Source organism: Dreissena polymorpha, chromosome 15 (assembly GCF_020536995.1).
Source record: "Dreissena polymorpha isolate Duluth1 chromosome 15, UMN_Dpol_1.0, whole genome shotgun sequence".
NCBI lineage: Eukaryota > Metazoa > Mollusca > Bivalvia > Myida > Dreissenidae > Dreissena > Dreissena polymorpha.
Genome location: NC_068369.1, coordinates 32,585,655 through 32,608,533, shown reverse-complemented (window position 1 = coordinate 32,608,533; position 22,879 = coordinate 32,585,655). Strand labels below are relative to the sequence as shown.

At 37.3% G+C, this 22,879-nt stretch overlaps 1 protein-coding gene across 1 annotated transcript; it reads left to right on the top strand.

The window, feature by feature from the left end:
• Positions 1–400: 400 nt before the first annotated feature.
• On the top strand, positions 401–22,503 carry LOC127859673 (kielin/chordin-like protein). Its single transcript, XM_052397180.1, has 14 exons — positions 401–484; positions 3,190–3,237; positions 4,017–4,160; positions 5,831–5,872; positions 9,128–9,271; positions 9,903–9,935; positions 10,394–10,537; positions 17,821–17,853; positions 18,687–18,830; positions 19,426–19,458; positions 19,922–20,065; positions 20,964–20,996; positions 21,543–21,686; positions 22,463–22,503. Exons 2-14 carry the CDS (start codon positions 3,210–3,212, stop codon positions 22,501–22,503), a joined length of 1,107 nt encoding a protein of 368 aa, XP_052253140.1. The 5' UTR covers positions 401–484; positions 3,190–3,209.
• Positions 22,504–22,879: the final 376 nt, after the last annotated feature.

Sequence of the window (22,879 nt, the reverse complement as noted above, 5' to 3'; positions counted from 1 at the left end):
ATAGAACTCATTTAGGCGGGGGTTTCATTGGACAAGATCCTTTTTCGTTGATACGTAAGTTTGTCGATTTCTGTATATGGAAATAAATAGGGACTTTGCGTTGTATTTGTGCATCGGCCAACCTACGAAATCCACGAAAATTTATGTCACACGAATAATAATGATTGTACAGTATACTCTGTATTATGTCGCACGAATAATAATGATTGTACAGTATACTCTGTATTATGTCGCACGAATAATAATGATTGTACAGTATACTCTGTAATGTCGCACGAATAATAATGATTGTACAGTATACTCTGTATAATGTCGCACGAATAATAATGATTGTACAGTATACTCTGTATTATGTCGCACGAATAATAATGAGTGTACAGTATACTCTGTATTTCAGTGAACTGCAGCAAATCGGACTGCAAGACTCAAACCTGCGCTAAAAAGTACACGCCATACGGCCAATGCTGTCCAGCCTGCAAACCGGGTATTTATAAGTAAACATACAAATGAATAGTATGACGTATTTTTCAATATTATCTTTTAACGTTAAATTGAAGCATCAAAATTGGTAGTGTGTAAATTAGCAGGCGATGAAAGGTTTATATTGATTTTAATTCTGAAGTTTGATGCAAAAATAAACAATACGGGCCCAGTTGGACAATTCGGGCCCAGCTTGACAATACGGGTAGTTGGACAATACGGGTTGTTGGACAATTTGAGCGGAGATGAACAATACGGGTCCAGATGGAAAATACGGGTATTTAGACAATACGGCCCAGATAGACAATACGGGTAATTGGACAATACGGGCCCAGATGGACAGTACGATCACAGTTTCCAATTCAGCATATATTATTACGCGTTATTGCAATTGTTATTTGTCACACAGCCAACGCTTTGAATATGATGCTCTCTTGCATGTTATATTACATGGGAACAAAAGCCGTCATGTAAATGTATCGAATTTCATATTTCTTTAACTAAAAAATCTCACGTTAAGACGTTGTTTGAATATATTGTAGATCTATATTATTTATTTAGGTATAAGTGTTTTTAAATCAACGTTTTTTAAGTTTTCATATTCTGTTATTTTAAAAAGCATGAATGTATTTTACACACATTTCTTTTTACATAGGTATGTACGTTTCTAATCACACTGAAGTTAATAACCATTCTCACAAATTTCCTATATAAGAAATAAAAAAAACTCACTGAGGGCCCTATGGCAGTATAGTGACCAGCCAGGCTGCCCCAAATAGTATATGGACCGAAGCCGAACTTATATATATCATGAATATTGCTGGGCCAAGTGTGAGGTTGAGCGCTCTTAAACCGGTTTAAACCCCCAATGATTTACATTTACCGTTCAGGCTGTGACCCCAGCTTTAATCTTAAATGTGTTTATGTTGTTTTGCATTGTGCTGTTTTGTACTGCTTTGGCAATTGGTCACTTGCTTTAAATTAAGGACCAACTAAATGTATATAATGAGAATGCAATACTGCTTCAGCAGCTGGAGTTTCACTTCTTTATACTGAGGTGAGGTTTTCTATTTCTTATATTATACCGAACATGTTTGTGCAGATAAATGTCAATAGAAATACAAATAAATAGCACAATTTAAATTCCATCAATATTTATCAGTTACTATTATTAATATGTACCGTTGTAGACGATATCATTGTAAACAAAGGAAACAGTACTCGACAAATCTTTGCGTTGTAAAACTTGCACAAATGTTACAAATAACTAACATTCTAGCGGGCACTATTAGATGCGCGCATATCTAGTCAGCGGGCGCATCTTTAACAAGCGATATTAAAAAACGGACATATGTAGTTTATATACGCAAAGAAGAAACAAATTTATGTGAGGTATAATATATATGTGTTCATGTAAATAGTGTTTATTGATGCTTTATTTTCCCCTCAATTGAGAGTTAACGGATATGGGAAGTTCCATTATACCTTTTTCATCATCAAACAAATAGCACAGATAGTAAGGCTAAATATTGTATAATTGCCCATATATTAGGTTGTTTAGTAAACATAAACATGTATCATTCGTGCGCAGTGACTATCGCGCTTAAGGTAGCGCACCCCTAATGATTTCCCGCGATTTCTTCGAAGGTTGAAGAGCCTAATATAAGGTGCCGTAGCCTAGTGGTTAATGCTATAGACTAGAAATCTTTTGGGATATTCCCGCGCAGGTTCGAATCCTGCCGACGATGTATACTTTTTTTCGACGCGTTTTATTTCTTTTCTAACTTAATTTGCGTAAATATGGCATATAAGCTATGTTTATTGTTAAATATGTTGCAATTATTATGCACATTCTTCAATTTTTAAAATTAAAACAACGTTATGGCTAATTCGGGTGATTTACTGCTAAAAATGCGAACCACGCATGTTGCATTTTTATTTTTATTTCAAAAAGTAAACGGCAAATCGGTCTATTTCTTGGTATTTTTGCTGTATATAGTGTATTTATTTAAACTAAGTTCAAAATATTACTTAAATGATACTAGTTTGAATTTATGACACTTTGTTTTTAACAAACACAATTTCTATATGCCCGAAACCACTTACATTTCATGGCGCTCTTCCATAGATAACAAGTTATAAAAAAATTGTCTGTAAAAGAAAACCTTTTTCATCTTGTTTAAACTTTAAACACCTTTACTGCATCTGTACACACCAACTGCATGCCTATATTTGGAAATCTGGATGAATTATGGAACTTGCATATACCCCAGGGGTGCGAATAAACTCGACAAAAGCCGAGTGTGGGGTGGTTTTGAAAAAATCAGTATATTTTTTTAAAAAGCATGGAAAGACTACCTAATAAAAATTTGCATGTAGTTCAGACACATGATGCTGATTAAGATAATAATATATTAGATTAGATTTGGATAGGTGCCCATTACGGGTGCGCTACCTTAAATATAATGTCAAGACAATCATAAGTTGATGATAAAATATGAACCACAAACATAGCTTGCATATAAAAGGACACTCAGTATTTTGTGAGATATATTTTAGATCCCGTTGTGACTTATATGTTCAGATCCCGTTGTGACATATATTTTCAGATCCCATTGTCACTTATATTTTCAGATCCTGTTGTGACATATATTTTCAGATCCCGTAGTGACTTATATTTTCAGATCCCGTTGTGACATATATTTTCAGATTACGACTACGCGTACTGTATGTTAGGAGACAGAAAGTACAAAGACGGTAAGGCTGTTTGATATATGAATAAGTTAATTGGCCTGACCTTGTATCATTGTTTCAGGGAGCCGTTTGTGTAGCGAACGACGCTTGTAGCGAAGTGTATGTGGCCTTAAAACATTAAGAGGGAAGGAGTGTAGTACTTTAAGGTCACTTTCAACAGCCTTGCTGTTGGGCAAGCTCTTAAGCGAAGCGGTTAGAGTTTCTGACTACAACTCTGGAGGTCATGGGTTCAATAATCCGCTTGAGCTCCGTATTTTTACAATAAATATACTAAAAAATAAATAAACTAGGTTGGCGTTGTGTAATGGATATGGTATCCACCTAACGACCGGGAGGACACGGGTTCGACCCCTTTTTTTAAGGGCGTTCTTTAGATCTTTCGCAAGACACCAAGTACTGGTTCTTAGTCGTAGGAAACGGATTCGAGAGCGTTTCAATAAGCTTCCGATGCAATCGAGCTGAAAAAAATATGTTAAACTAAATTAAAATAAATCAATTATATGATTATTATTGGATGGCTGACTTACGAAGTAATACAATATGGCGACCATTATGCACGAGGCCTATCTTGCGGAGGAATCCGAAGAAAGCCGATGTATCACGATTGATAATAAATATTGGATGGCTTACTTACAACAAGTATTTGGCGTGCACTCTGTTTAAGTCAGCGATCATTTTGCAACAATCAACTCGAAGGTTGTGTATGTAATCGAACTAACATAACCATATTAAAAATAACATAATCAAACGCATTATATACATACACTTTGATTTACTTCTAGGGCAAAGCGTTCCCTGTAGTGACCCTTGCAAGATATGCATGTGTAAGGGCGGGAAGGTGGACTGCCAGCGACGAGGATGCCCTATCCCGGACTGCTATGACTACTATGTTCCGAATGGCAAATGTTGTCCCGTCTGCAAAGAAGGTGAGGTTACACTTTCTCCAATTCACGTACAGTCAATCAATCTCAAAAAGTCAAATTTTTAAGACATTTTCCTTCGTTTTCTTTCATTCATATTGTGCTCTCCCGGTATAAATGTAAAGATGAATGTGTTCAGGGTGCAGAATCAACAGGGTCTCCCGGGATTTACACACGATATGGACAGAATGTAAATACACTGCGTTTAGAACTTTATTTTTGCAACTATCTCAAGTTATTGAAAGACATTTGCAAACATCTTTAGTGTATCAAAGACAGTCCGTTTTGCAGTTGGTGCCGATATCTTAAGGTATGAGAATGAATCCTCGAATACGTCTGAAACCGTTGACAAAATTTCACGTTGCGTGACGCATAACCGTGTACAATGAATGCAGTAGATACCGAGTTTTAAAACAAGAACACAGGCGTATTAAGTAAAGTAATTCCGATGTATTTCACATTGCCATAAGTAGCATAAAAATCTGTTGTATGCACTAGTTAAAAATATAAGAAATATAATTTAAGAAAGTTATTTGAAATAAAGGACCACTAACCGTCGTGTATACATTTATTAAAGATAAAATGGGGAACCCACAAGGTCACGTGACCCTGCACCATGGTTTTTTTCTACCCTAAATTGCAAAATAGGTAGGCCATGCAATTTCTAAAAAAATCCAATACGTCAAAATGCAAACATGATCGGAAAGCGGGGTTTTGACAAATAGATTTCGACAAAAACATATTACTAAAATAAAAGCACACAACACGCAAATCTTCCTATGGAGCCTCAAATATAGTGCACCAAAATGTTGTAAATATACGTTGGATACAGGAAACAACGACACAATTCATGGACGGGATTTCCAAATGGTTTCTAAACCAGTGTCGAAAGCAACACTTTAGAAATAGGCACTTCACTCGACCTAGATGGATAAAAAAATATTTATGGAATGTAACCTAAGAAGGCATTCGTGGTTTAGAATTGGTTCCAGGAAACATGTATTAAACTATTTGCAAACAAGAGTTCGCCGTGGCATAATGGATAAGGTGTCCGCCTAGCGATCGTGAGGTCACGGGTTCGATCCCCACTCTTTGAGCGTTCTTTAGATATTCTAGGAAACGGACTCAAGAGCGTTTCTATAAGCCTGAGGCTTTCGACGCAATCGAACTAAAATAAATAGGTTTAAACAAAACAAAAATCAAAACAAAGTGTCACATCTCAAAAGAAAACAATCTTATTCGACAACATGGATTGTTTACAAGAACTAAACAAAGAAAATAACACAAATTATGAATGATTGTTTTTTTTGGAATACCGAGTGTGAAGTTTTATTAAGTTATGTAACATATTTGTGTTTGTAGTTGACGTTGTGTCAACCATAACACCTACCTCTTTCCAGGGAAAAGACTCGAGTTAAACGCTATCTCTATGCGATAGAGATTAAATCAACTAAACTAAAACTAATTTATTTACTATATAAAATTTATTTGACATCATTTATTTGGCCAGTATACGCAATCATGACTAACTATATTGGTTAAATTGTATTAAAACATATTTGTATTGTCATATGTAGCAGTTGTTTATTAATTGTTACTAAAGAAAGGTAATTCTATGTTGTTTATATTATATTATTATATATTTAATTTTATTTTATTATATACGTATATTTCAGCTGACTTGAGGTGTATAGTGAACGGTACGAAATACGAGAACGGTATGTTCGTCATTTACTCTCTTATGTTTTATAATAAAGACGTGCATACAACGTTATTTAGCCGTTACCGTGGCATTCCGATGTTGTAGTACATTATCGCCGTGGAAAAGAAGTTTCGGTTGTAGTTTTTTATTGTAAACAATAAATAATTTAGCATAATGTGATATACCAACTCTTGATCATTCTTACGATATCGTAGTATGTTGGCTTTCTTACTCAGTCTTTTAAAACATTTATTCTTCGAAATATGACCCACGCAGTTAGTAAAATGAAAGGTATACATGTTAAGGCAAATTCATAAAAACATATTTTTCGGTTTTACCACTTGCTGAACCTCGCTCTGGGAAACAAGGCCTAATGCATGTGCGTAAAGTGTCGTCTCTGGGAAAGCAGGCCTAATGCATGTGCTGGACCTCTCTCTGGGGAACCAGGCCTAATGCATGTGCTGGACCTCTCTCTGGGGAACCAGGCCTAATGCATGTGCTGGACCTCTCTCTGAGGAACCAGGCCTAATGCATGTGCTGGACCTCTCTCTGTGGAACCAGGCCTAATGCATGTGCTGGACCTCTCTCAAGGGAACCAGGCCTAATGCATGTGCTGGACCTCTCTCTGGGGAACCAGGCCTAATGCATGTGCTGGACCTCTCTCTGGGGAACCAGACCTAATGCATGTGCGTAAAGTGTCGTCTCTGGGAAACCAGGACTAATGCATGTGCTGGACCTCTCTCTGGGGAACTAGGCCAAATGCATGTGCTGGACCTCTCTCAGGGGAACCAGGCCTTATGCATGTGTTGGACCTCTCTCTGGGGAACCAGGCCTAATACATGTGCTGGACCTCTCTCTGGGGAACCAGGCCTAATGCATGTGCTGGACCTCTCTCTGGGGTACCAGGCCTAATGCATGTTCTGGACCTCTCTCTGGGGAACCAGGCCTAATGCATGTGCTGGACCTCTCTCTGGGGAACCAGGCCTAATGCATGTGCTGGACCTCTCTCTGGGGAACCAGGCCTAATGCATGTGCTGGACCTCTCTCTGGGGAAACAGGCCTAATACATGTGCTGGACCTCTCTCTGGGGAACCAGGCCTAATACATGTGCTGGACCTCTCTCTGGGGAACCCGGCCTAATGCATGTGCTGGACCTCTCTCTGGGGAACCAGACCTAATGCATGTGCTGGACCTCTCTCTGGGGAACCAGGCCTAATACATGTGCTGGACCTCTCTCTGGGGAACCAGGCCTAATGCATGTGCTGGACCTCTCTCTGGGGAACCAGAACTAATGCATGTGCTGGACCTCTCTCTGGGGAACCAGGCCTAATGCATGTGCTGGACCTCTCTCTGGGGAGCCAGGCCTAATGCATGTGCTGGACCTCTCTCTGGGGAACCAGGCCTAATGCAAGTGCTGGACCTCTCTGTGGTGAACCAGACCTAATGCATGTGCTGGACCTCTCTCTGGGGAACCAGGCCTAATACATGTGCTGGACCTCTCTCTGGGGAACCAGAACTAATGCATGTGCTGGACCTCTCTCTGGGGAACCAGGCCTAATGCATGTGCTGGACCTCTCTCTGGGGAGCCAGGCCTAATGCATGTGCTGGACCTCTCTCTGGGGAACCAGGCCTAATGCAAGTGCTGGACCTCTCTGTGGTGAACCAGACCTAATGCATGTGCTGGACCTCTCTCTGGGGAACCAGGCCTAATACATGTGCTGGACCTCTCTCTGGGGATCCAGACCATATGCATGTGCTGGACCTCTCTCTGGGGAACCCGGCCTAATGCATGTGCTGGACCTCTATCTGGGGAACCAGGCCTAATGCATGTGCTTAACCTCTCTCTGGGGAACCAGGCCTAATACATGTGCTGGACCTCTCTCTGGGGAACCAGGCCTAATGCATGTGCTGGACCTCTCTCTGGGGAACCAGGCCTAATGCATGTGCTGGACCTCTCTCTGGGGAGCCAGGCCTAATGCATGTGCTGGACCTCTCTCTGGGGAACCAGACCTAATGCATGTGCTGGACCTCTCTTTGGGGAACCAGGCCTAATGCATGTGCTGGACCTCTCTCTGGGGAGCCAGGCCTAATGCATGTGCTGGACCTCTCTCTGGGGAACCAGGCCTAATGCATGTGCTGGACCTCTCTCTGGTGAACCAGACCTAATGCATGTGCTGGACCTCTCTCTGGGGAACCAGGCCTAATGCATGTGCTGGACCTCTCTCTGGGGAGTCAGGCCTAATGCATGTGCTGGACCTCTCTCTGGTGAACCAGACCTAATGCATGTGCTGGACCTCTCTCTGGTGAACCAGACCTAATGCATGTGCTGGACCTCTCTCTGGGGAACCAGGCCTAATGCATGTGCTGGACCTCTCTCTGGGGAACCAGGCCTAATGCATGTGCTGGACCTCTCTCTGGGGAACCAGGCCTAATTCATGTGCGTAAAGTGTCGTCCAAGATTCACATAGATACATTCAAACCTGTTTTCCCAAAACGAGGCTCACATGTCTTATTATGTCTTAAGTAGTTGCCAATGTATATTTCACATCCAGATGCTTCCGTTCTGATGACAAACCCGTATTTCCATTTGCTGATTTGTTATTTATATGTTATTATTTTTATATACTATATTATATTATTGTTATTATTATTATTATTAGTATTATTATTATTATTATTTATAAATTAATTCAAATAAAATAAAAATTATACTATACTAATAGTAGTATAATATATAACAATACCATGATAATAATATATGATATAATATATATAATGTAAAATATAATATAAATCAATATATAATAAAATTAAATATAAAAATATTAAATAATAATATGATATAAAATATAATATAAATATAATAACATTATATATAATAAGTATAATATTAATATATTATTACTATATTATTAATATTTATATTCTTATATTATAATACTATTATTATTATTCATAATATTATTACTACTTAATTATAAATATGTTATTAATATTCTGGCAATCATTTCCTATGTTTATTTCGTGTCCAGTAGCCAATTATATAAATATGGATTACGTTGGCTTATCTAAAAGATAACTTTATTTGGATAAAGATAACAGAAGTCGAATACCTTTGCTAAATCTTGCCCAAAACGTATCCAAAACGTGCAAATGTTTGGATATCGTTATTTCTTATACAATGGCTTACTCAAAAATATATTTTTAAGTGAAGATTACCAAATGTTATCCACTGGATAAGAGTTATCAAGATTTATATAATTGGTTACAGGTGCTTCCGTTCCTGATGACAACCCATGCCTGGTGTGCACGTGCAACAAAGGGAATGTGGATTGCAAAAAGAAAGATTGCGCCAAACCCACGTGCCAGTATCCATATATCCCTGTCGGCCAATGCTGTCCCGTCTGCAATAACGGTAGATGTGAATTTGTTTCTAAAGCTCGGTACATTCAAGTAGGACATTTTTAATAGTCTTAATATTGCATATTTTAAAACGCTTACCGAAGTCAGAAAAAATATATGTTTTTTTTTTGTTATTTGCGGAAAAAAACACACGGTATTTTATAGGGTTTTGGTCGGCCATCTTTGCCTCCCTGTTGAATTAAAACCACGTGTGCACACCATGTTTCTTGCGAACAACGTTTTTCTTTTACCCAATGAAACAAACGCTAATAAATTTCTTACTGATATGGCTGGAAGGTGAGCGTCATTGAATCATTAAATAAAATAAATAAATGGTATAAAACGGTGAAAAATAACTGTCTCGGCATATACGTCGCCATCTTGACCATCACGTGATTACCACCTCTTTCATTGTCTTTGCTTGACTAAAGACACAAACGATGAATTTAAATAGTAAACAAAGCATATGCATTGTAGTATCGTGAATGCTTTAATTTACTTTCTTATATTTATTTATTTATTTGTTTATTGTGTACTGCATGTCATTATGAGCTATTGCTATTATTGACTATTTTTTCAGACGCTCTTTAACTTTCAGATGCTTATGGCACTGCACGGTATGTAAAAAATATTTATATTTTCAGGTTGTGTGGTCGATGGAGTTAACCACGAAGAAGGTATGTAAACATATCTTAATGAAAAACAAATTAAAAAAAGCACAATTAGATTACTAACATAAAAACGGACTTCTTGTTTTATTAAATTGATATTGGCATATTATTTGACAGTAAATAAAAGATGTAACAGTAAGTTGTGTAACTGTGCTGATTAAATAATTTTTGTGTAAAATGAACTACTCAACAATGGTGACTTAACGAATACATATACAAATAGTTAGACTAGCTCATGTAAAACACTCACTTCTAAAATTAAAAGTTTAAGCGTCGTTTGTGTATTTTATTTCAATTTTTGTCTACGTTTAACCTTTTTAACCATTCGAATTATTCTTTAACAACAAACATGTTCAACGTGCGAAGTTTAAAATAGTTCAGGTCTCAAAACAACCATACTTATAGAAAATATGTTTTCTTATTGCTCAGCGTACTGTTGTTGTTGTTCTTCATCACGTATTCAGGTGAAGAAGTGCTGGCCGATGACCCATGTGACATCTGCACGTGCTCCCAGGGTGACGTCGACTGCATGCCCCGCGCATGCGACCCGCTCACGTGCACGAACACCTACGTGCCGTACGGAGAATGTTGTCCAGTCTGTAGAAGAGGTAACCAGGTGCCCGGATTCACCAACCTACTATTGTTAGACTTAAGCATAAAGAACAGTTTGAGATTCAATACAAATGCCTCAGAGTTTGCATATATTAAGGCTTAACACGGTCCTTTAATCATTAACGCATTGTTGTTAACGAATAATTATATAAATAAAGGGTTTCACTGCCACGCTAAACTTGATTTTCAAATGGTTTCAGTAATGTTAAGTTTCAAGAATATTCAATATTTTGAGACTTTAGTCTGAGAATAGGCACAGACTACTTACCGCTTATTTTCGTTTCCCCTTAAATCGTAATACATCTCACACCCCGAAAACTCTGGGTTTATCTAATCCGATATTAATTAAAAGCTCAATTATTCCTTATAGGCTCAGATCTTAAAGGTACCCCGAGTACTCGTAAGTAAACGACAATGTATCCAAGTTACGAAAATATACTTAGATGCACCCAGTCATAACCTGGGGAACTTTTTAGGATATTTCCAGCACCCCGGGGGTTATCTGTAGTATATAAAAGATTACTTTTAAGTAGTTCCTGCTCCAACAATGACCTATCGAGTACTACGTGCCGCATAGTTTGTTTCCCTTTCTGCTAAATACTCCTCACACACTTCGCACAGTTCTGGCGTTGTATTGTCCTAACTTTACTTAAAGCGTTTGTAAAATAGAATGAAGTTAGCCCTGTCGGACCGTATTTGGTACAAAAACGAATATGTACAAGTTTGTACCATATTCGGCCGAATATGGTACAACTGTCTAATTGTACCATATACGTATCTGCAGTTTTGGGGTAAAATGCCTGACCGAATATGGTACAAACTTGTACCATATTCGGATGAAAAATGTACCACATTCGTTCCGAATATGATACACACTCATCATCGTAATCATCATCATCATCATCATCGTTATCTCATCATCATCATCATCATCATCATCATCATCATCATCGTTATCTCATCATCATCATCATCATCATCATCATCATCATCATCATCATCATCATCATCATCATCACATCAATTATCAACACCCCAATGATCATCATCGTTGTTATCTTTACCAACACCACCATCATCATCACCATCAAAACCAACATCATCATATCCATTATCATGATCGTAATGGTGATCACAAAAGTTTTTTTTGTGATGATAATGACAGCGATGTTTTCGGTCGATAATGAGGATGTTGTGATGATGATGACGACGATGAGAATATCATCATCATCATCGGCCAATAAACATCGCCATCATCATCATCACAAATATTTTGTTATCATCATCATCATTATCATCATCGTCGGCCGATAAACATCGCCGTCATCATCATCTAAAAACTTATCATCATCATTATAACCATCATCATCGTCCGATAAACATCGCTGTCATCATCATCCCAAAACGTTTGTTATCATCACCATCATCATCATTATCATCATCATCATCATCATCATCACCACAATCATCAAACCCCAATCATCATAACCACTGTCATCATCATCACCACCACCATCATCATCACAATTTTTTTACCATCATCATCATCACAAATGTTTTGTCATCATCATCATCACATATTCATTTTACATTTTGTATTTTATAATTTGTTTCATTCAAGAGATTCAACAAACTTGTACTTTTTTCATTTATTGGTATACTGACAGGATTTTTCAAAGTAATATTGAAGAACATAGAACAGCATTTAAATTTTAATCCAACTGTAGCATTTTGACAAGACATAATATACATATATACATTCATTTTAGTAGCAGCCAAAATATCCCAAATGTGCTTCGTAAAAAGTTACCAGTAAATGAGCAAATGACAACAAATTTCCGGTAGAAGAACATAATCATCAATCACAAAAATAACATAACAGGTTTCCAAACACCGATATACATGTATATTTCACCTGAAATGTCTGTACATGACATCTATGATATCATACCAACCGATTCCACTAACACGCAAACGCAGCCATGCGTTTGCCCATTTTGGCCCCTTGATGATTTCTTTTATTGCCGAAATAAGACCGCTGTTTCTGCCCGCTCTTGTTAATAGGAAACGAACGCTAACAGGATTTCTGTTACTAGTATCTAGTCCAATATCCGGCCGAATGTAAATTCTAGGTGTTTGCAAACTCATTGACCTTATTAAATCTCTAAAGGGTTTGCCGACCTTCGCCAACACAAACTGGATTGACGGGTTTGATTGTATGCAGAACTTAAAAATTTCAACTTGAATGTGAAGTGGTAACATCAGAAATGGAAAAGTCGTTCGCTTCTGTGCCCTCCTATTGTTTATCATATCTTGAAGCTCTTTCAGGGCTGAACACACAGAGACGTCACCGTTGTCGCCAGAGTCACCGTTGTCGCCGGAGTCACCGTTGTCGCCAGACGCAGCGTTGTCGCCGGAGTCACCGTTGTCGCCGGAGTCACCGTTGTCGCTGGAGTCACCGTTGTCGCCGGAGTCACCGTTGTCGCAAGAGTCACCGTTGTCGCCAGACGCAGCGTTGTCGCCAGATGCAGTGTTGTCGCCAGACGCAGCGTTGTCGCCGGAGTCACCGTTGTCGCCAGACGCAGCGTTGTCGCCGGAGTCACCGTTGTCGCCGGAGTCACCGTTGTCGCTGGAGTCACCGTTGTCGCCGGAGTCACCGTTGTCGCAAGAGTCACCGTTGTCGCCAGACGCAGCGTTGTCGCCAGATGCAGTGTTGTCGCCAGACGCAGCGGTGTCGCCGGAGTCACCGTTGTCGCCAGAGTCACCGTTGTCGCCAGACGCAGCGTTGTCGCCTGACGCAGCGTTGTCGCCAGACGCAGCGCTGTCGCCAGAGTCACCGTTGTCATACGACTGTTCTAAGCGTGATATTATGTCCTTGTACACGCGTTGATTGATACGGATACTAACGTAATGCATGCCAAATCCTTCTGGGAAATACCCCAATGCAATTGTTCCAACATCACCATCGAACTTTCCATCTGCTGACACAATTGATGAGTGTTCTAGTCCTCGGGTAGAAACTACCAGGCACTGCAAATTATATTCTCTCATAAGTGCAATGAGCGTGAGGTTGTCGCCGTATGTCCCATTCTTAGACATATTCTTAACGTATTCATCAAATGTTTCATCATAGACAAAAGTTTCATAGAAATATCTGTTTTCTACAATGTGATGGACTGCTTCCTTACGTAAAGCATCTACGTCTTTGTATATACCAATTTTACCAAGTTGATGCGATATAGCAGCAAATTGACAATTTCCATCCGGATTTGGGTCCATGGCAATATTCACCCCATCCAACAACTGCAGATTTTCATGGTGTGTTAAAACATGATAGTACTTAGTTCTGTGATTTTGTTTCTCTGAGCGGTTCTGTTTTAATGAATGTTTTTTAATTTTTCGTTGTTTCTCTAACGCAACAGTTAGGCTAGTCATGTTTTCGACCCCAACCGATTTGCTTACGAATCCAAGTTCGGGTTTGTTCGGTACTTGAAATGACACGATATAAACACCATTTCGTTTTACTTTTTCTACCTTGCCTTCGATAACATATCTTTTGGTTGGCACCCTGGATTTTCGAAAGGGATAGCGAATTAATACTGTCTCTCCTACTTTGTACTTGCTTGGGGAAGTTGCGTTTTTCAACAGCGACCTGTAAGCCTTTTTATTTGCTCGCCGTATGGTTTTCTTTATTTCACGAGAACTATGACGTTCTTTGGTAAAAACATGACTTCTTCCGTAGTAGGCTTCAAAGGGCGTGAGACCCCCAAGAACTCGTTTGAAACTTGTGTTTATGGCATAGGCTAAATCTTGAAGCCCTTCGACCCAGTTAAATCCACGTTTACTTTTTGTTGCAAATAGAATCTTGGCCTTTATAACACTGTTTGACCTTTCACACTTGCCCTGTGATTGAGGATGATACGGCCTACTATTGATCATTTTGATGTTGTACTTGTTCAACAAAAGTTTCATACTAGGGCCTTTAAATTCCAGTCCGTTGTCACATTGGATGATGTCAGGGGCAAGGTTAACCATCAACACGTCCTCTAATGCCTTTGCAACTTCACGCGAACTCTTCGTTTTCAGGGGTTTTGGCATAACGTACCTAGAATAAACGTCCACGACTTGTAGAATATAACTGTATGTGGACCCCTTGTAGCTAACACTTTGATTTTTCATGTTAATTATGTCAATCTGCCATCTTTTGCCTGGTTCCTCTTCTGTAATTGTCTTTGGCTTTGGCTTGTTTGTAAATCTCGGATACTTCTCATGGTAATACTTGCTATTGTACAGTATTTCAAGGATAGCTTGTTCCGAGAACCCCGTGTAATTTACTTTCAGTTTGTTGTAAATAACCCTTGCTCCACATCCTTTGTTTTCCATGAACATCTTCTCAACAAATCTAGGAAGATCTTCTTTCACAAGGACTTGCTTTCCGCCACACAATAAAGAACCCCGGTCACCAAGCTCGAAGTCCTTACGTTTTCTAATCATGGCCAAACAATTATTCTCTTCAGGTGTCCGTTTCTTCACAGGGACATCGAACGATCCGTTTAAACATCTGACAATAATGTCGTACTTCGACCTGGGCAAGCACCCTAATTGCTTCCTTTTTCTCCTTATTGCTTCCTTCATCTGAAATAATATAATAAGTTATTATACATTTATACTTCATTAGTTAATAGAGCTTGTATTGAACACCGCGTGTCGAAAACGAATGTCTCACGACATGAGCTGAGCTAAAATCACTCGTCTGATAGCTCCGCTAAAATTTACAATCCGAACTTCCGGGCAATATGCGCAATGAAAGTAGCAAGTACTTCATGTAAAGTTTCATTGAAATCCAACCGAATTCAAATTCAGGGGAAAAATAGCGGGCAAACTTATGGCGGTCAACGGACAAACGGTCTGTAGAAACCAATGCTACGTGGATGGAAGGGATATAAAGAAGGGGCCCTGGGGGCCTAGGTCGCTCACCAGAAGTCACGACTAGGCAGGGTTCGAATGTCAAAGACCTATAAACTCCATAAAATTTAAAATGTTCAAATCTACAGATTACAGGAGCTCGATCTGATTTTGGTGGAAAATACACTTTCGAAAAAATGACTGTAGCTTAAATATTTTAGCAGTTTAGGAGTTACGCACCCGGAAGGAATGCCACGGACAATTGGATAGACGGACGGACTACTGCAAATGCACTCTGAGGGGGGGGGGCATAAAACATAAAAATCAATGCATGTTAAAACATCAATGCATATTAAGACAACTGAAAATTAAAATTATGTACAGTACTTACTGTCAAGAATTCTTTTGAAGTTTGAAGAAAGTTTGGATTTCAATTCTTTCTAGTCGAAAATCACAACTTTTCTTGCCGACCGCCAAGTCAAATAATTATGGTTACTGACTTCTGAGTAAGACTCGTGTGCAAAATTCCCGCCTTTTTAAAGCGGCACGTTATCAAAGAAAAAATCGGAAACTTCAAAGCTTTGTCGGCTTCTCAGCAATATGACGTCGGAACGACAAATCAACTTTACAAAGTAATGTTTAGGAATACAGTCACACCTGTCTAAAGCAGCCAGTCAAACATCCTTATTTTTGGAGAGATATATTCATTTAAAAGAGCTCAAAATCTCTTAAATCGGATTTTGGTGAAAATACACTTTCGAAAAAAAAAGTTTTAAAAATTTGAAAATTGCTATTAATGATCTCCACGAAAGTATCTGGCCCGCCCGGGAATCGAACCCAGGCCGCCTGCGTGCCAATCTGACGCGCAACCGACTGAGCTAGCCGGCGAAACAGTTACACAACCAGCAAAATCCATGTAAAGTGTGGTTAGGTTAGCTGTTTCTGTTACTGCTAGTTACGACGACGACGACGACGACGACGACGACGACGATGATGATGATGATGATGATGATGATGATGATGATGATGATGATACTTTTGTCACTTCCAATATTAGGTTAATACAATGTATTTGAGTTTGAAAAAAAGTTTACACATCGGCAGACTATTTCATTTATTAAGAAATACATAATTTATGTACCATATACGTAGGCCATTTTCATTTTTATGAGTTTTTTTGGTATGTACCAAATACGTTTTGGCGAGCATAGAAAAACTTATTCCAACCGAATATGGTACAATGTTTGTACCATATTCGGTCGAAAATTGTACCATCTTCGGTCCGAGTATGGTACATTTGTACCATATTCGGCCGAATATGGTACAAATGTACCATATTCGTTTTTGTACCAAATACGGTCCGACATAGCCCAATACCCAATACGTAATATCAGAGGGTGCAATCACTTGATAAACCAATGGCGACGTCCGTGCCGATACAGGTATGTTTCGCCCTTTCATACCCTTTATGACTTGTATTAATAACGTAAAAGTCGCTCACTTTCCAGCAATATCAGCAAGAAAGTAATTAGAGTTTATCGTATTAATATTCGCTCTATATATCTCTATCTCGAAATGACTCGCTGCGAAATTTCTTAGCGGGTAACAACATTACATTTCACGCTAATAAAATTTGCAGAGTAAAGACGAGCTAAAGAACTAATATTTAATTGAAATAAATGCTGATCACTTTCTTGCTGATATGGCTGGACAGTTAGTGGAATTAAAACAGCGAAAAGTACCTTTCTCGGCATAGAGGTCGCCATCCACTTGTTCACGTGATTACCCCCTCTGAATATTGTCTCGTCAGGATAAAGAGATGTATCATATAATATTGTATTGTGTTTTATATTAACTTATCCGAGTTTGGAAATTGCAATCTGACAATTTAAACGGTTAAATTGATAATAGCAAAAACTTTAATTGATTCATTCACACATTAATTTAAAGTTATGTTAGAGCGCTATTTCAATCACGTGATATGAAGTCCTATCTTTGTAAAGTATTGAATACACAGAGGATATGTGTTGGATTAATTGGAATATCGATTTTAACTCACTTGCTATCATAGAAAATATAAAATCTTTTATGATCACTAGTTAATTAAAATCGATATGCCAACGAATGCAACACATTTTTTTATTGTATGCTTACACAAGATTATGTGTGTATGTAAACTGAACAATGACGCTAAAATAGTGACGCCATGACATAAAAACAACGTAATTTCACTTCAAAACTGTGAAGATATTGATAAATTTTACTGTTAATGTTAACTGTTTGAAACAGTGAATTATCAGTTTTAATTCATTAATATTTCTCTATGAACCACGGGAAGCACAGAATAAACTGTTGTGTGTTATTACTGTTTCAGGTTGTACACTAAATGGCGTGAACTACAATGAAGGTAAATAGCGTTTTGTATTTTTGTGTACTCTTTATATTGTTGCGTTCGACAATTGGTTATTTACATTTGGTTTAACAAGAACGTATTCCTTCTCTAGATTTATTTGTATTGAAAAAAAAATTACAAAAAGGAAAGCGTCATTTTAGCAAACTAAATTTGATATGCGTTTCTAACAATACAGCGATCATATTATTAGACATTTGGAAATACATGTGACCAATAACTTGCTTCGCATAGACCGTTTCGAGGCGGTGATACCAGCTTTTCTCCAGTTTTACAATTAGTACCATGTTATATGATGTGTCAATCTCCACGCAGAGTTGTCGTTCCATGTTCTCACATACAATATTTGCCATCACAAGAAAATCGTTCCTGATTTGGAAGGATTTTATTTTTTGTTTTAGTATTATGTTATGAAAAGCAGTATCATTTTCTATTTCATTTTGAAAATAATGTATACGTTCAGATTCATAATAAAAAATAAATTACCGTTATTAAAAAAGTAAACATTACAACGGGGAAATTATTGTTCCACGTGACTCGACTATCATCACGTGGTTGATTATGACAGCAGGAATTTGATCGATCTATGAGCCAAATCTTTGCGCGGAGTTTGATGTTTTGTTCTTTTGTGTATAGACAATTACTAACTTGAAATTAAAAGAACAGCTTGTGGATGGTAACACATATTTTTATAATGATTGTATTTGTGCTTGTTTCATTGTATGTTAATATTTACTTATTTCTAACATTTTCCGTTTCATTACTTTTTTCATCGGTGAAACCGATCACTTTCGTAATTGAAATTTCTTGGTCGTTGATTGGTCTATCAGGTGACACCGTCCCAGATGATAACCCGTGTGCCAAGTGCAAGTGCATGAACGGTGACGTTACGTGCTCGTACACAAACTGCACCAATCCGAATTGCGACAACAGCTACACGCCGAAGGGAGAATGTTGCCCCAAATGCGTCGAAGGTAGTTATTAGAGATATTTGAGGCATTTAGCATTCCAGACGATTTTCTTTGAAACAAAATGGCTGGTCTGTTATCCATAAAACAAGATCGGTAAATGATGAAAGACGTATACTTCTATACATTTACATACATCGATAGATTCAATAACACATTATATTAGTGGTGATGTTTACTGTCTCAAAAAAGCTACTTCTGATTATTTTAAGAATAATTCAATACATTAACGCATCCAATTACAATTGTTCTGAATGTCTGCGATTGTATTTTTATATATTTGATTGTAAAAATTTAAACATCTGCAAATACTTCACTTACTTGACACCAAAGCTGTTCCCAACCTAGTTTATTGTAATTCAAAGAAAGTGTGTTTAGTAAATAATATACAAGTTACAATGGCCGCACAGACTTAGAATAATAATGTAATGTGTTTTGCTTCGCTCGTTAAGAGTGTGCACCAAATTTAATTATGTTGGGTATTTGGCATCGCCGATACTGTCCTGTATCATGTGTCTGGTATAATTCTTGATAGTTGGTTTTCCGTCTTTTTATCTTCTATTGATGTTATCAGCGTTTTGATTCTGTGCATTTTTGACAGGATGTGAAATGAATGGCGTTACGTACAAGGAAGGTAAGACGTCTTCCACATGTTTTACTAAAATATTGTAAAAGATAAAACAAGATCATGTTCTTTAAAAGTAATAAAAACAAAGTTTGGATGTAATTTTGTATAGAGTCATTACTTGTATTTAGTTTGTAATATGATAATGTATAGTGGACTATTTAAGGAGTGCATTTATGCAAATACGCAAAATAAGAGAAAATATGCTTCTTGTTGGGTTCAATATGGTTCTTAGTTTGTTGTTGTTTTCTTTTGAAATTCTCCAATTTTTCCTAACCAAACAAAAATTCTTATTAGAAAAGTGTCATAAACAGAACAACATAATTCATTGCGAATGGTTTATTGTTTACTTGTTTATTTGCAATTGTGTTGACAACCCATAATAAAAACAGAACATTAATAATAACACACTCCACCTTATGACTATTCTTAAAAAATTACCAGACTTGTTTTAAAAAATATTGTTTTTCAGGCCAAACGGTCCCAGCTGAAAACCCATGCGCAAACTGCGTGTGTCGGAACGGCCTCGTACGCTGTAACTACACCACTTGCGAACCGTTGACCTGTGCAAACAAGGTGAAACCGGCCGGTAAATGTTGTCCCGAATGTAGAGAAGGTAAGACACTGAAAATAATATAAGCCTCGTTCTGGGAAAAAGTGGCTTAATGCATGTGCATAAAGTGTCCTCTCAGAAAAGTCTTTTGCAATCCGCAAAGGCTAATCTGGAACGACAGTTGTCGCTTAAGTTGTAGTTTTTTTTTTGTTGGGAAGAGACTTCTGTAGAACGAACACTATCATGAAAGCGTCGTCCTTTATTGTCCGCACAGGCTAATCTGAGACGAAACTTATCGTTTGAACTGTTTTTGTTTTGTTTAGAAGAGACGTTTGTCGAACGAACAATATCATGTACGCGTCGTCATTGATCTAGGCTAATCTGGGACGACGATGTACACACATGCTTTAAGCCTCGTTTTCCCTGAGCGATGATCATGTGTCAAATGTGACATCAACAAAAACTCGGCGCCTTTTGGTGCCGTTGCATGACATTATACATGTATGTATGACTTCAGAAACAACGCTTTCCCGTTTGGTATCCTTTTAATTTGATAACTTTAAAAACAAACAAACATTGTGTATTGACCATATGTATGTACTCTTTTCTTGCACTCTTACATCATACTTACACGCTTATTGGCTGATTAAAACGTTTGGTTGCCAATGGTGATCGTGTAATTGCAATTGTTAGCGAATTGTATACACTATACAGAACACACAAATATACGCATCGTAGACAAAGTATTTGGCAGTATATCAATTTCCATGATACAATTTGACACAAACATATCGGAAAAATACCGACGCAAATTCCTTTTAACCCAAATCAGAAAATCACGAATTGTTGTGACCATGAAAAAGTCTATTTCTAAAGAAAAACACGAAATGTCATGCCGACAAAATAAACGCTTTTATCGTATTGCTTTTTGTTAATGTGTTGTGGTTTTGTTTAATTTCAGTTTGTGTGAGGAACGGAAAGACATACAAGGAAGGTGTGTATAGCTTTCATGTTTGATATCATCAAGACTATTATAGACTATATATGGGCTTAATAGAATGATATCAAATAAAAGCAACACTGAAGAGATAAAACATTGTTTCATTTCGGCCGATGTCACTATATGCGTTTCGAAGATGTCTCTATATCCTTATTTGGTATTTAATTATTTATTGAATAACAGCTATAAACACAAGATATCGGAACAAAACAATACTCTGGTCTGTTAAAATTCGTATTGGTATTTATCGTGCGGAATGAGTGCAAACAAGTTTAAATTAAAACAGCGCGTATGATTAATATCTTTTAAACGCATAATATCATTTATGATATTTCTTACGGCAAACGGTACTTTTAAACGCAATATATAATCATTATGTTGTCTAGGACAATCGAAAAACTAAAAGCATAATAGTATAATAATTAATATTTCTTTAGGACAAACGGTGCAATTAACCCCACTGCATTAGTATTAATTACATTGTTGGGGGCAATCTATACTATTTAACGCATTATGATACCATTAATTATATGCCTTCAGGAGAAACGGTCCCGGATGACAACCTATGCGCTTCCTGCACGTGTCAGAAAGGTGAAGTCACGTGCACTTACACAACGTGCACCGCACTGACGTGTAAGGACCAATACCGACCCCACGGCGAGTGTTGTGCCAAATGCAGGGAGGGTATGTGTGACTTGTTGCAGTCATCAGTTAATGCTTAGATTTTAATGTATTCGCTTATATTATCGTAAATATCACATCTTAGCTATAAGGTTATGTGTGGCTTGTTGCGGGTGATAAGTTGATGTCTAAACAAGTTTAAATTGTGTTTTATTATATGATAATGTGCTGAGTAATCTATGGAAATAAATACAGTCTTGCATTCATTGCGTATTTATACATTCCTTTACACGGTACATAAATCAATTCATAAAACGTTAGTGCCAATCAAAAGTTAACATTTTGAAAATTTACGACGCTCATTGTTCATAGAAAAAATAAATAAGTAAATACATAAATACATAAATACATATATACATAAATAAATAAGTAAATAAATAAATAAATAAATAAATAGCGAAATAAATAAATAAATAAATAAATAAATAAATAAATTAGAATAAGGTGTCTGCTTTTATAGTGGTCTGTTAATATTTTTTTGTAAGAATCGCACAGTAGTCAGTTAACCATGTTGTATTTAATTTTTACGACCATCTGTGACAGTTCAGTTTAAAAATGTCATAACTTTTAAGAAACTGTTGCTTCTTGTTTTGTCATATAGTGTCCTCCAATACAAAAACTGCTGAACATGCCAATAAAATTATCTTTTTTTGTAAACATGTATTGTACACTTTATTTGTATATTTTTAACATTGTTTAATATGTGGATTTTGTGACAAATACCATGCACAACTTTTTAAAATAAAGCCATTCTTAATATATTTCCGTTATTTTTTCAGGCTGTGTTATGAACGGGAAGACGTACAAGGAAGGTAATTAAGTGCTTTGTAAACATTTCGATAAAAAAAGTCGTCCATATGTTAAAAGCTTTAGTTATATAAAATAGTAATGAATTATTGCGATTTACTCCATAAAATATCTGCTCTACTTTTCATGTATGGTGTAAACAAGTTAATGTAAATTCTTTGGTGTCTATTTGACATGCTTTTAACTAAAGTAGCATTGAAAAAAATCGTTAACAAGGAAAAACACAAACCATTTCATCGCGACGAATACAAATGATTCGACAATAATAGACATTTTAGCCATAAGTAAAAAGACGAGTTTAGTAAGTAACTAAGGAATAAGTCCTGGGGAAAACTCAGAGTCCTCAAGTAATGGAGACTCAGGTCAGCAAGAATTGCATAAACTTTTAA

Coding starts and splice junctions, on each gene's coding strand:
- LOC127859673 (XM_052397180.1), top strand. CDS start 3,210: ATGTTAGGAGACAGAAAGTACAAAGACG. Junction 9,936..10,393: donor TGGAGTTAACCACGAAGAAG/GTATGTAAACAT, acceptor TCACGTATTCAG/GTGAAGAAGTGCTGGCCGAT. Junction 17,854..18,686: donor TGGCGTGAACTACAATGAAG/GTAAATAGCGTT, acceptor TTGGTCTATCAG/GTGACACCGTCCCAGATGAT.